At 42.1% G+C, this 15,646-nt stretch overlaps 1 protein-coding gene across 1 annotated transcript in view; it reads right to left on the bottom strand.

Annotated features, from left to right (window-relative positions):
* LOC127420016 (voltage-dependent N-type calcium channel subunit alpha-1B-like) overlaps positions 1–15,646 on the bottom strand; it is a 168,264-nt gene that overhangs the window by 67,724 nt on the left and 84,894 nt on the right. Inside the window, exons 8-11 of the mRNA XM_051661923.1 lie at positions 9,623–9,738; positions 7,518–7,601; positions 6,739–6,822; positions 5,188–5,406 (exon numbers count right to left, since the gene is read on the bottom strand). Coding sequence (XP_051517883.1) covers positions 5,188–5,406; positions 6,739–6,822; positions 7,518–7,601; positions 9,623–9,738 — 503 coding nt within the window. The remainder of the gene's footprint in view (positions 1–5,187; positions 5,407–6,738; positions 6,823–7,517; positions 7,602–9,622; positions 9,739–15,646) is intronic.

Below are 15,646 nucleotides of genomic sequence, written 5' to 3' on the forward strand. Positions count from 1 at the left end.
GATATAGCAGCCAGAAACACTTTTATGGTTGAGAAGGCTTTTCTCTTATATATCAAACCTTGTAGAAATGACAGTATAACAGCAACTGAGCACTGATAGGGAATATCTTGTGTTTATCTGCGTACCAACGCTCAAACACACCCCATTTAAACCAGTACAAAGATCAAGTAGACGATGCTCTAGCATTTGTGGATGAGGATGAAAAATCTCCCCTGTGCCTGCGATAGCAGGTCTCTTCGCAACGGAAGAGGCCACGGCTGTTCGTATAGCATATGTATGATTTCCGCCAGCCAATATTTCCCTGGCCAGCGCAGAGCTATTAATATCATTCTCAATCCCCTCTCTCTCACTCTGGAGAGGGTTTGAGATATCAACGCTATCGGTGGGAACTCATAAAGGAGAATGCAAGGCCATTCGTGTGCCATCACATCTATTCCCTGCCGAACCGGCTCCAAATATGCTCAACCACTTCTCTGTTCAGTCTCTACTCCCCATAAAGAGGTTTGCCCCTCGACAGCAAATCCGCACCCCAATTCATAATACCCTGTATGTGCGTCGCTCTCAGGGATAAGATGTGGGCATTGCTCCACAGAATCAGTTTGCATGCCAATGTATGCAGGAATGATTTTAGATCTCCCTGTCAATTTATATACACTACCACTGTAGTGTTGTCCGTTCTCACAAGAACATGATGCCCTTCTAATAAGGGAAGAAAATGCTTCAGGGTTAAGAAAACTGCCAGCATTTCCAGATAATTTATATGGTGATTGGTCAAATGACGACCCCATCTCCCATTTATTATCCTGCCCTCGTGGGTGCCACCCCAACCGGACAGTGAAGTGTCCGTAGTAATGACTTTTCTGTCCTGAACAACACCCATGGGGACCCCTTGAATTAAAAAGGATGGGTGTTTCCAATGGCGCAATGCCAGCACTGACACCGATGTCACCCTCACTCTCCTCCGAGAGTGACATAACAGGTCCAATCTCAGAGAGGCTACCCAGCATTGAAATTCTCTCATGAATAATCGGCCTAGTGGAATAACTATCAGAGCTGAGGCCATTAACCCCAAAAGTCTGAGGCATGTGCGAAAGGAAACACTGTTTCCCCTCCGAAACTCAGCCAGACATTGAGTAAACTTTATTACTCTCTCCTCTGACAGTCGCGCTCTGAATGTCACAGAGTCCAGTGACAGCCCCAGATACGTAATTGACTGTGTAGGGATTAATACACTCTTCTCGGTGTTTAATCTCAAACCCAATTTTTGAAGATGAGCTATAAGCATCGCAGTGTGCACTCTCGCTACATGCTCCCATTGAGCTATCGCAAGCCAATCGTCTATGTATGTAACGAGAAGAATGTTTCCCTCTCTGAGCGGGGTCAGAGCCTCTTCCATACATTTGACAAAGACCCTCGGGCTGAGAGACAGGCTGAAAGGTAGAACTAAATATTTGTAAATCACCCCCTGAAAAGCAAACCTCAGGAATTTCCTGTGGGGTGGGTATATGTTTATGTGAAAATATGCATCCTTCAGATCGATGGACGTGAACCAATCGCCTGGACGCACCAATTTCAGGAGTGTTGAATGAGTGAGCATTCTGAATTTGTACTTTCTTAAATACTTTTTCAGTGCTCACAGATCTAATATGGGACGGAGAGCCTGAGTTTCTTTCTTTGGAATGAGGAAATATCTTGAATAAAAGCCACTCTGGCTTTGCTCGGGCGGAACCACTCTTATTGCTTTTCTTGGACATGAACTGATGCCCCCCAAACACAAGAGTGAATTATCCCTCTAAATTGCGGGGGGCGTGCAGTAAATTGCAGTCTGTACCCGAACTGTACTGTCCTCAACACCCAGCGGGACGTTGTACATGCTTGCCAATTGCTTATGTGCAGCGCTCTGTACGAGCGCATGCGTGAACACTTAGCGCGTGGACAGAGTTTAAGTGGCTCACCACCTCTAAGGGAATGGTGACTCCCCGAGGTGCCATTATAATATGTTCTGTTAATGTATTTTTCAAAATTTTTGGGGGCATTTTGTTTTGCAAAATTTTTGGGGGGTACAGTGAAAACTTTATTGAATTGTGAGAGTGTAAAGTGCTTGTGACTAGTGGGAGGGTGTGCACCACTGCACCATCTCTTGTCCTCTTCACTGCTCTGCATCCCCTTGCCCGGCTGGGCTCTGTTTGCCACATAGAATAATTGGGAACTCCTGAACTCGTTCCCTCCTGAACGCTGAATAACTGAGGAGTGGAGCCAGCATACGGGGGGGCTGTGGTCTCCCTTCCAACTGGAAAGGACCATCAGGGTGCCTTCTTCTTCCTCCTTGCTCCCTGATTGGGATGAGGAGCTGGCTGCTCCATCTGAGCTGGAGCAGGCAGATAGTTCTTCCTGGGCCAAGCATTCTTTTGCTCTGGAACTCCACTCTGACCCGCTGCATTCACATGCAGTCTCTGCCGCCTCGGAATGCAGTAGCTAGGAGGTGGATGAGCCATCACCTGAGTGAAGGTTTGCAGAGGTGGTGGAGGGGGCACAGTCTGTGTCTTCCTGGGTAGACAGAGCTGCACAGCTTCATCATCCCTCTTCTTTTCCTCACACCTCTTCTGCATCCATGTCAAATCCCCTCTGAAACCACTGGTGCATCTAAAATAGCCTCTTTCTCCCTGTCAGAAAGATTAGCCAAATTCAGCCACCATGCTCTCTCCTGTATAACCATTGTGGCCATGGCTTTACCCTCAGCCTGAACAGCACATCTCTGCAGACGGAGAGAGAGATCACTGACCACACAAATCTCATCCCATTGTGCCTGGCCTGGCATGGCAGACATTTCATCTTGCAGCTCCGATTGGTATGCGGTTAACATAGAGATCACGTTCAAAGCCCTAACGGAGAGAGCGATCACTTTGTAAGCGTGTTCCATCATGTTTGACTGGAAATGGTCAGCTTTGGATGGCAATGTCGGATTCGCAGCCACCGTGCATTTGGGGTGCAGATGTGCTGCTACTAACGGCTCCATGGGAGGCATGCGAAGAAGACCCTCCTTTTCCATTCCTTCCACGTCAAGCACCGATCCCCCTTGAATGGGAATTTTACTGGTAAAAGGTTTATCTTTCCAGGTGACCGCAACCTCCTCCAGCAGCTATGGAATTATAGGAAGAAGCTGTCTTGCCACCCGTTTTGCTCTCGGCAGCCTTTTGCCCTCATAGCGAGACTTTGTATCCGCCACTACCACAGTCGGCCACGGAATACTTTGTCGTTCTGCTGCCCATTTGCACATGTCCTGCAGATCAACGCTGAGAAGCAGAGAGGATGGTGCCCTGCCGCCTCTTCCATGGTTCCCGCTGCAGCTGAGGGTTGTGCCGGTTGTGCAGGGGGGAGGAAAAGGGAGTCCTTAAAATCTTCCTCCTCCTCAGAGAGGAGAAAATCCGATTGCCCCTCGTCCTCGTAATCCAATGCCTCCTCTTCCTCATCCGTACTGAGCATGGAGGGAAAAGGGACACATGCATCGAGCTGTTCGCCCCAGGACAATACTGCCGTGATGGGCAGCTCTACAGGAATGGATACCTGTGGGGTGACAGCCAAAGCAGGGCTAGCTGACACGAGGGGATCCTGGCCTGACAGACCATCTTGGCATGCTAGCCTGCACCGAAGGCTCTTTATAGTGAAGCGCGCACAGTGCTCACATGATCCGGGGTTGTCGATTGCCACTTGGGCATGTTTCATCCCAAGACATGCAGAGCAGACCTGGTGTGTGTCTTTGCATGAGATCTTATTTCCACAAGAGCAAAGTTGCGAAGAGTCCCCCACGCTGGCCAAGGTACTTTGCATCGCCACAGCCATTTAGCTGGGGTGCAAAGAAATTCCTATATGAGCTGGTGTGCAGAATGTGGGAATGAATCAAAAAACGGCACGGTGGCCTGTAAATTGACACAAAAACCACCGGAATGATCAATCAACAACCAGTGTGGAGACCAGTTGATGACTATCTGAACGTAGAACCAGGCTTCTGAAGTGAAGCGAGAAGAGGTTTTTGACGCTGTGTCACCCCTTTTGTACTGGGAAGTGGAGCCTGCTCCTGACACAAGCGACACTTCTGCCAGCCAATATGGGCTGGCGTAATGTAATAGGGCTTCTAGAAATACGCAGAAGGGGCGTATCTCATAGTGAGACACCGAAATGTATGCTTGAAAGAGAACGCAGACGGATGGCTTCACCGGAAGCATATACCATCGATGAACAACCTCGGAGCACATGGTAGGTCTGTCTTTCAATGTTTAAAAGTTTGCATTGAAAATCATTTAGTCTATGGAAGAAATGAATAGGATTTTTACTTCCCAAACCAGACTGTTGCGCTCTATTGGCAAATAGTTTTTCCCCTTGTTTGAGCATAAACCAAACTAAATTTTGTTCGATCAATGATTAAGACAAGAAAAAAAAAAGAAAAGCCAATTGAGTAAAAACAAAACAAAAAAACTTGTTATTAAATTTTTATAATCCTAAACCACTTAAAAAGTATTTGTTTTTTTCTTGTTTTAGGTATGTTTTGCTATTTTTACGTGAAAACAGTACAAAATAATGTAGAAGAAAATTAGTTTTTGCTTTGCTCATACTTTGTTTCTTTCATAACAGGTTTAACCATAATGCTTGCAATGACTATTATCCTGTTTATTGCAGTGGTCTAATGGTGCCAGGTAGGAGTGGTGCGGCCTTGTAGTTAAAGATCTGGGCAGGTTAACGAAAGGTTGAACATTTAAACCTAACAAGGTTTCCATTAACTCTATCACATTGTGCCCTTGAGGAAAGCACTTATCCCCAAATAGCTCCTGGGGGAACTGTCCCAATAATAATTATACTCTATGTAGCTTTGAATAAAAGCATTAGCTAAATGACATATAGTTATTAGCATAATTGACATGTACTTAGGTAGAGGTTTATGTAGAAGGTGGGGCAATGCTCTTTTGTCATCATGGTATAATCTACAGTATTTCTGCCTCACCCTCTGTGAAATCTCATAGGGCTAAAATCCCACTCTACATAACTGTATAATACACATCAAATATCTTCTGACTGGCTGTGATTGTGTCACGTCGCATAGCAGTTTCAAGGTTAGATAAATTGTTTGTTAGAAACTTGTCACATAAAAAAAAGCATCTTTAGAAAAACATTTATGAGATGAAATTCACTTACACAGTGCATATGTGAGCCAGTCAGGCTGATTATAGTGGACTATAGCCACACACAGTGTGTTCAGTCCCACTATACACAGAACAGTCCAGTAGAAGCTCTGGGCCTTCACCATACGGCGGATGAAGAACCGTAACCTCTTCTCTTTTCTACGAAAGTATGATGAGCTCTCATTCTTGCTACTCTTCACGCTCGCACGGGTGAATGGAGAGCCCTGGGGAGCTACAGAGAGAGAGTACAAGACACAGAGAGAGAGAGAGAGACTGTTTCTGATGTCCACAACAGCTTTTAGATGGTGGAGAGGAGAGCAGAGGAGAGCAATTGAACAAAAGAGATGTTTTACTCTTCTCCTTTAAAATATTCGAAGAGTCTTCATTCATGTCCACAGTAAACACTATATGTTCCCCTTAAAATTCTACATAAATAGATGTGTAAACTCAAGAGCAATCAAACACAAGGAAAAAACATGCTCACGCTATATCCAAAGCAAAAAAAAATAAAATCGATATCACTATATAATCACAAAAATAGAAATACGAATATAATTATTTGTGTTGTTTTATATCAATACACTATCATTAACATACATAATATTGCATAGTAATTATAATGTAATATAATCTTATGCATGCAGAACTAAGTGTGCCAGTTCTTGGCCACTGATAAATGGGTAAACGCAAAATTTGATGACACCTTTTAACACTTTTTGCCCCTTTAAAGATTTTTGTAGGATTTCTTTCTTCAGATAAAGTATGCAATTTTTATTTTCTTTAACTTGATACACATTGTGTATCATTTGGGTATGTACATTAAAATTTACATTTGGGTATGATAATTGTCTCCCCTTCCAGCTCTGTGACTAACACCACTAAACTGCATATAACTCTCTGTATCTCACATTAAACACAAATGTCAAGTCACGTGTAAAAAAGGAGAGGTGAAAAATCATTCCTCACCCCAGAGAGAAGAGGGATAATCATTTTGCTGGCTATTTTAAAGTGGAAATTTGCCTTTAGTGAAGCTTCATAAACCAGCTAACTCCACCTATGTCATCTATCTATTTATTCACTCTCTTTTCTCCATTCTTTAGGTCCTTATTCTCTCTATCATATCTCTCATTTCCCCCCAAAAGAAACCAATCCAAACCTAAAAAGCCACACTGATGTCTCCTCTATGATACTTTGTGTGTGTGTGTGTGTGTGTGTGTGTATGTGTGTGTCTATAAAGAGCTCATGATAATGCTGTTAGAATCAGTGTTTGGGAATAACTAACTAAAAGTAGTGAAGCTATTAACTTTTAACTACATTTTTCGGCATGACAGAACTTCAGTGCTGTGGGGTGAAATAATGAAGTACAAGCATTTACTAACCAATTAAAGGTCAAAACCCTTAATAATTATTATCTCACTCAAAATAGCTGATACATTGTTACAAGAGAAAAATAATCCCTTATATGAGCCAGTATATGAATACAGCACATATAATTTTCAAATGAAGTGCTTATGGCTTGTCCTCTGTGATATCAAATGTCACAGGTGCTGGGCCTGTAGCTTACCGACTGATGAGATGTCAGTGAAGTGGTCTTCTCCCTCCTCTGCATTGATGAGGTCATTTTTGCTCTTCTTGGCCCTCTTCAATACTAAACATGTTGGAATGAAAGTATTGTACATTACAATAAAAGCGATTAACAAAATCATAATAATTAAAGGGATAGTTCAATCAAAAATGAAATATCTCTCATCATTTACTCAATTTCATGCCTTCCCAGATGTGTATGATTTACTTTCTTCTGCAGAACACAAACAAAAATGTTTAGAAGAATATCTTAGCTCTGTAGATCCATACAATGCAAGTGAATGGTGACTAGCACTTTAAAGCTACAAAAAGCACAGACAGTCATAGTAAAAGTAATCCATATGACTCCAGTGGTTTAATATATGTCTTCTGAAGCAATGCAATCACATTGGGGGGAAAACAGATCAATATTTCAATAATTTTCTACTCTAAATCTCCACTTTCACTTTTAGAATGTGAAAGTGGACATTTATAGTAAAAAAGGACTTAAATACTTATCTGTTTCTCACCCACACCTATCATATAGCTTCTGAAGACATAGATTTACCCACTGGAGTCATATGGAGCTTGAAAGGTCCAGTCACCATTCACTTGCATTGTATGGATCTACGTATATATACATATATAATCTTAGTTTGTTTTCAGCAGAAGAAAGAAAGTCATACACATCTGGGATGGCATGAGGGTGAGTAAATGATGAGATAATTTTAATTTTTTTGTAAACTATTTCTTTAAGTCTTTTTATTTCTGACTGATTACCTGGGTTGTTGCATTTCCTCTTATACCAGGCACCATCCTCCTTCTCTTCTGCATTCTTATCTTCCTCAGCAAGCATTACTTCCTCTGAGACAAAGATCACATTTAACTACTAGCGTCTTTGGTCAGGTTATTTTTTCTGCTTGATCTAGAATCTAAACATCTGTCGGATCTGAGAGCCTGACTTTTTTGCCCAACATAAGATTAACAAATACAAACACATTTTTACATTTTCTGAAGAAAATGTGAGTGGTGCTTGCATGTGCAAAACTCACTGCCTCAATGCTAAGGTGTTGTAGGTGGCTGCTTCAGCATTACAATGTGGTTGCCAAGATTTTTTGAGTGGTTGCTATGCAGTTGCATACATTTCTGCTATGTTTTTGGGTTGTTACTAGGGCATTGCTAGGATGATCTGGGTAGTTGCTAGGTGGTTGCACACTGGCCTAAGTGAAAAGAGCCCACTCCAAGTCTCTGTGATATTCTGGTCCCTAGATATGGCATGTGTGCCTCCTTCAGTGCAAGTATAGGGTAATTTTTTATCATCCACCAGGCAAACATCTTTTTTTTTTTTTTAAACAGGCTTATTTTAACATGCAGATGCCATGAACTGTAACTGCTGCTGTCAATGCATTTCTGATAAACATCCAGCAGGAGGCAGGGACTGTAGCGAGCACTGTATTCACCCAACACAATAAGGCAATGTTAGTGTTTTACACAATGCAGTGAGTTTGTAGCAGACAGTAGTGACTGCAGCAAAACACCAGAAGAAGCCAAAGCACCAGTACATGACTTTACTGTGTTAAAACATTAAAGCTGGGCAACCATGAAGTAGTTTGGGAGACCACCTCTCTAAGCCAATTAAATCCCCTTGGAACAGCCCTGGTGGTCTTCTAGGAAACAAAAGTGAGGAAACTACATGCTGTGCCAGAATAAATTACCCCTGAGCTAATGGAGCATCAGGCCTTTTAAAAAGCGGCTAAGAGGAGAGGAACTATTAGATAATGGAAAAGAGGTAGCCTGTATTTTCTTACCAAGGAATATTACAGTGAGGTTAAAAAGTTTGAGTCCATATTTTAAAACATTTTCAACAAAGAATCGTTTTTACGTTAAACGAAAAATAAATACTTAGGATTCCCTTGCTTCCACTGAAGCACACAAGATACTCTTTAGAACATTCTTAAACTGTGCAAGGATAACATGGCTAGCTTGAGCACATGCTGTCATTAAAGCTAAAGGGAAGCAGATTGTATTAAATTAGAAGAATTAAGTGGACTCAGAATTTTGAACCCCACCGTACGGTGGGTCATTGTGTTCTGATTCAATCTTGTTATGATGGTTTAATGTAAATCATTCTTATCTTAATACTATGCTACAAAGCATCTGAGAAGACCATCACTAAACTGGCCCAAGAACAGTGCAAATCTACAGCAACAGAGCGCTCCATCACATTCATTGTGCGAGTCCCAGTGCAGCGGCTGATGAAAGAGCTGTTACAGGAAGAGTGAGGGCATGAACCAGCTGGTGAATCGAGTGGAAGTCTATTTGGTTGCCATGGAGCTGCGGGCAAGAGGAAGTGTCGAGCAACAGACAGGCACACATGCATCAGCTCCCGCAGCAGCATAGCAGAGATCCGGGAAGCAAGTGAGATAAACAGTCATGATAGGGAAAGCACGAGGGGACAGAAGTCTCTGTAGGGAACAGACCGAGGCCTTCTGGTGGTTGTAATGTAGATAAAGCATATTTTCATGTTCAGCGGTCTTTAAAAATGCATGAAATGAAAATTAATGTCTCTAAATTTGAGGGAGTTAAGGGTAAAATTTTATCAACAGTGGCTAAGTGGGTTCATTATTAGGGGTTAAAGCAAACCAAAAATATTGATGACTCATCTCGCACTACTCAGATTTTTGTCCAATCCAATGCTCTCTAGAATGAGAATGTCTCTCCCCTAATACCACTTGCAAATAGCAAGTAGCAAATCATGGTTAGGATGTACAGTAACTAAAGCCTAATAGCTGTTTAAAATAAAAGGGACACGCTCTTTGAACTGTCCCACCCAAACTTCCAGTTTCAACAGGATCACTTGAGTTTGTTTGGGCTGTGACACTGACCTGCCTTGCAGATCCACTCCAGGTAGCCTGTCAGCTCTCTCTCGATCTGCTGCTGTCTGCGCAGCTTCAGGAACTCCTGCCTTTTCTCCACACGCTCTCGCTCTTTTGCAAACTCCCTGCAGGAACACATACATTCACACACATGAACACACTGTACTGCACAGTCATCTGGGGAGCAATGCTTCATGGCACAAGTTGTGTGTGAGTATAATTGTGTATATTAGCATTTATGTGTGTATTTCATAATACAGTGATGCATCAAAAGCACACACCCCAAAAAAAAAAAAAAAAAAATGCCCCACTAACAAGACCACAGCTTAAACACTGCAAAAGTAATTTTCGTAATCATTATTTACGTCTTGTTTTTCAGTATTAAAAAAAATATAAGCATCATTAAAACAAGATCAATTTACTTGAGGAGCAACATTTTGTAAGATAATTATTAGACTAATTGTTTTTTAGACAAAACGTAAACCTCACAATATTTTGTTACATTTATGCTTAAAAGGGATAGTTCACCCACAAATGAAAATTCTCTCATCATTTACTAACCCTCATGTCATCTCAGATGTGTGAGACTTTCTTTCTTCTGCTGAACACAAACAAGGATTTTTAGAAAAATATTTGAGCTATGTAGGTCCATACAATGCAAGTGAATGGTGACCAGAACTTTGAAGCTTCAAAAATCACATAAAGACAGCATAAAAGTAATCCATATGTCCTTTTAACTATAAATCTCCACTTTCACTTTCACATGAAAGTGAAAGTAGAGATTTATAGTAAAAATTTTTTTAAAAAAAGTACTTACATTTTTATCTGTTTCTCACCCAAAACGATTGCATCACTTCAGAAGACATATCTTAAACATGTCATATGGATTATTTTTATGCTGTCTTTATGTGATTTGTGAAGCTTCAAAGGTCTGGTCACCATTGATTTGCTTTGTATGAACCTACAGAGCTAAAATGTTTTTCTAAAAACCTTCGTTTTTGTTCAGCAGAAGAAAGGAAGACACATCTGGGATGGCTTGAGGGTGAGTAACTATCCCTTTAAAAGAAGAATAAACTATTTGAGAATGGAGTAAGAAAAATCAACTTATTTTAAGATATATTCTCTAAAAATAAGTGTTATTACTTTACATAATTTTTCTTCTTAAGTCAACTCTGATAGCACAAGCACATCACTCTATTTGATGTGTGTATTTTCATCTGAAAAACGTATCTTGCAATATGTCTATAATGATAGGAAAAAGAGCAACAAAAAGAAATGTTAGAAAGAAAGAGAGAGAAATACACAGTGTGGCAAGCACATTTGCAAGAGCCATAGAAAAATCAATAATTTTGGAATCAATAGAAAACAACACCTAAAAGTCTATAGTTTATGTCTTGCCACACTTTCAGACACAAAACATTTGAGTTGACTAATGCAAAATGGTGGATTAACACCCTCAAGAGATGTTACAATAGAACCTCACAATGCTGCAGGAGTCAATGCATTATTCTCTATAATGCTGTAATGCACCCACAGGACTACACACATTATCTTTATCCTCTCTCTCATTTCTCTCTTTTTCTCTCTCCCTCCCTTTACCCTTCACTCCACAATATGACAAAACTGCCAATGGAACCTTGTTTAGATACTTAGCCCATAGGTCACAAAAAAGTTGTATTTACGGAGAATTAGCCATGCACTGCCTCTGAGAGGCATATTTTACCCTGCTTTTGTTATTAAATAAGTGTCATCCATTTTCACAAGTATTAGCCATCTCTGCACCATGATTATGCAGAAGCACCGAGGGAAAAACGTACAGTTTGTGCTCCCTCACAACCTGCCATCTGTTATCACGCCAATTAGAGTAGAGTGTGATGATAGACCACCATTACTCTTTAACAGGTGCATTGAGTGTACATAGAGAAGGAGGTGAAAAAAGAGCTATAAATGGGAAGGAAGGAAGGAAGGAAAGGAGGACAATAGAAAACAATATATTGTGAAGAGGCATTGAGATTTGGGGTTCCTAATCCCTGAGTGTTCTGCCCTTCTGGTCAGGTTGACTGGTCTCACTAGTGGATCACTATAGCCATTAGGGATGCAGTGATATGGAATTTCTGGGCCAATACCGATAATTCATAGCTCATTGTGGCCGATACCGATAGACAAAACATAGAACAAAAAAGCAAGTTTAAAGCAAAAATATTTAGTTTCTGCACCAATAGCACCAGCAAATGGAATTGCAAAAATAAACTTTGTTTTTAAAACAGCTTTCTGAATACGCCACATTTCTGCCGTTGATCAAACAAACAGATAGTCCCGCCCAAAACTCATGCCATTGGCCGAGTCAATGTTATTGTCTCTCTTGAGACGGGTTGCTCAAAACAAACAGAGGAATTTTCATATCGTCACAGAGACACCGTGTTTACTGCTGCTATTTAAGGTTTGTCGGATGTAACATGAACCAGAAATGTGCGTATAATACAGATGTACTGTTGAAGTCAGAAGTTTACGTGCACCTTAGCCAAATACATTTAAACTCAGTTTTTCACAAGTCCTGACATTTATTCATATAAAACATTACCTGTCATAGGTCAGTTAGGATCACTACTTTATTTTAAGAATGTGAAATGTCAGGATAATAGTAGAGAGAATTATTTATTTCAGCTTTTATTTCTTTCATCACATTCCCAGTGGGTAAGCAGTTTACATACACTTTGTAAGTATTTGGTAGCATTGCATTATAATTGTTTAACTTGGGTCAAAACGTTTTGGGTAGCCTTCCACAAGCTTCTCACAATAAGTTGCTGGAATTTTGGCCCATTCCTCCAGACAGAACTTGTGTAACTGAGTCAGGTTTGTAGGCCTCCTTGCTCGCACATGTTTTTTCAGTTCTGCCCACAAATTTTCTATCGACTGAGGTCAGGGCTTTGTGATGGTCACTCTAATACCTTGACTTTGTTGTCCTTAAGCCATTTTGCCACAACTTTGGAGGTATGCTTGGGGTCACTGTCCATTTGGAAGACCAATGTGCGACCGAGCTTTAATTTCCTGGCTGATGTCTTGAGATGTTGCTTCAATTTATCCACATAATTTTCCTTCCTCATGATGCCATCTGTTTTGTGAAGCACACCAGTCCCTCCTACAGCAAAGCACCCCCACAACATGATGCTGCCACCCCCATGCTTCACGGTTGGGATGGTGTTCTTTGGCTTGAAAGCCTCACCTTTTTTCCTTGGGATGGTCATTATGGCCAAACAGTTCAATTTTTGTTTCAGTAGACCAGAGGACATTTCTCCAAAAAGTAAGATCTTTGTCCCCATGTGCACTTGCAAACTGTAGTCTGGCTTTTATTTTATGGCATTTTTGGAGCAGTGATTTCTTCCTTGCTGAGCAGCCTCTCAGGTTATGTTGATATAGGACTCGTTTTACTGTGAATTTAGATACTTGTCTAACTGTTTCCTCCAGCATCTTCACAAGGTCCTTTGCTGTTGTTCTGGGATTGATTTGCACTTTTCGCACCAAACTACATTCATCTCTAGGAGACAGAATGTGTCTCCTTCCTAAGCGGTATGATGGCTACGTGATCCCATGGTATTTATACTTGCGTACTATTGTTTGTACAGATGATGTGGTACCTTCAGGTGTTAGGAAATTGCTCTCAAGGATGAACCAGACTTGTGGAGGTCCACGATTTTTTTTCTGAGGATTTCTTTTGATTTTCACATGATATCAAGCAAAAAGGCACTGAGTTTGAAGGTAGGCCTTAAAATACATCCACAAGTACACTTCAGTATACCTCCTATCAGAAGCTAACTGGCTAATTGTCTAAAGGCCTGACATCATTTTCTGGAATTTTCCAAGCTGCGTTAAGGCACAGTTAACTTAGTGTATGTAAACTTCTGACCCACTGGAATTGTGATACAGTCAATAAAAAGTGAAACAATATGTCTGTAAACAATTGTTGAAAAAATGACATGTGTCATGTACAAAGCAGATGTCCTAAACGACTTGCCAAAACTATAGTTTGCTAATATTAAATCTGTGGAGTGGTTAAAAAATTTGTTTTAATGACTTAAACCTAAGTGTATGCAAACTTCTGACTTCAACAGTATGCTGATTTAAATGAGAAATAAATGACACACTTTAATAAATAAATTATAATAAATAAATTAATTAATGAATACATCTGCATAAATTGTATGGTGCCCATTTATATGAGTACTTATGGTAATCCTGATGAATCTCTCCCACAGTAGTATCCCAGTTGTTACAGAGAGAGAAAAATTAACCTTTAACAGACTGTAAGACTTCTTAGTTAAAGGAGGAGACGAGAAGCAGATTCTCTGGTTCAGGTAAGCGTTTTATTCTCCCTACTGCATCAAATGCACTCTTTCAGGGCTCTCAGTGTGTTCAACAACTCGGTCTAAACATAAACAACAACTTCAGAAAAAATAAACTCTCATCTTTACGATACTAAGCTCTTGGCTTCTCAATCAGGTCTCTAGTGCCCAGGTACTCTCTCCTCTCTGAGTGCTGTGTGGCCCTCTTTATGCCGCTCTCCCCGTGCTCACTGAAATTAGAGACAGGTGTTAGACATAATTTGGCTCAGGTGTAAGCGCCCTTACCTCTCTTCGGAGAGATGCTTGACCACACCCCCACTGCCACATATCCCCACCGCCCGACTCAGGCCGGGGCGGCATCCGGCCTGCCTACCACTCCCCCCCCATTCCTGGAAAGGAAGTCGGCAACAGCCATCTGCGCCCCCGGTCTGTGGACCACCTTGAACTTAAATGGCTGAAGAGCCAGATACCAATGGGTGATCCAGGCATTAGTATCCTTCATGCGGTGGAGCCACTGGAGTGGGGCGTGATCCGAGCAGAGAGTGAAGGCCCGCCCCAGCAGGTAGTATCGGAGTGTGAGGACCGCCCACTTGATGGCGAGACACTCCTTTTCCACGGTGCTGTACTTAGTTTCCCTTAACGAGAGCTTACGACTAATGTACAGCACCGGGTGCTCCTCCCCCTCCACCACCTGCGAGAGTACGGCCCCCAGCCCCCTGTCTGAAGCATCTGTCTGTAAAACAAAAGGGAGAGAGAAGTCAGGTGAATGTAAAAGCGGCCCCCCGCAAAGTGCAGCTTTAACTTGCGTAAACGCCCGTTGACACTGCTCCGTCTACTGGACAGGATCTGGAGCCCCCTTTTTAGTGAGATCAGTCAGCGGGCTGGTGACGTCCAAATAATTAGGTACAAACCTTCTATAATAGCCAGCCAGCCCCAGGAACTGTCTCACCCCCTTTTTGGTCTTGGGTCTTGGACAGGTCGCAATCGCCGCTGTCTTGTCAATTTGGGGACGCACCTGCCCGTGGCCCAAGTGGAACCCCAGATACCGTACCTCCACCCGTCCAATTGCGCACTTCTTCGGATTCGCTGTGAGTCCCGCTCGGCGCAGCGATCTCAGAACCGCCCTCAGATTTTGCATATGCCGCTGCCAATCATTGCTATAAATAATGATGTCATCTAAATAGGCAGCGGCATAAGCTGATTGCGGTCTGAGGATTCGGTCCATGAGACGCTGAAACGTAGCCGGGGCTCCAAACAAACCGAACGGAAGAGTCACAAATTGGTGTAATCCAAACGGTGTGGAGAAGGCGGTTTTCTCACGGGAAATTGGTGTCAAGGGGATCTGCCAATAACCCTTCGTCAAATCCAATGTCGAATAAAAACGAGCAGTGCCCAACCGACCGAGCAACTCATCAACGCGAGGCATTGGGTATGCATCAAATTTAGACACCGCGTTGACTTTTCTGTAATCCACACAGAATCGCACAGACCCATCGCTCTTAGGCACTAGAACAACAGGGCTGGACCAATCACTGTGGGATTCTTCTATTACCCCCATATCAAGCATCGCATCCAATTCTTCCCGAACGATTTTCTTCTTGTGTTCGGGTAATCGATAGGGGCGGCTACGTACCACGACCCCCAGCTCGGTCTCGAAGTGGTGATGGATGAGGTTCGTATGTCCCGGTAGAGG

This window comes from Myxocyprinus asiaticus, chromosome 3, assembly GCF_019703515.2.
Source record: "Myxocyprinus asiaticus isolate MX2 ecotype Aquarium Trade chromosome 3, UBuf_Myxa_2, whole genome shotgun sequence".
NCBI classification, from domain to species: domain Eukaryota; kingdom Metazoa; phylum Chordata; class Actinopteri; order Cypriniformes; family Catostomidae; genus Myxocyprinus; species Myxocyprinus asiaticus.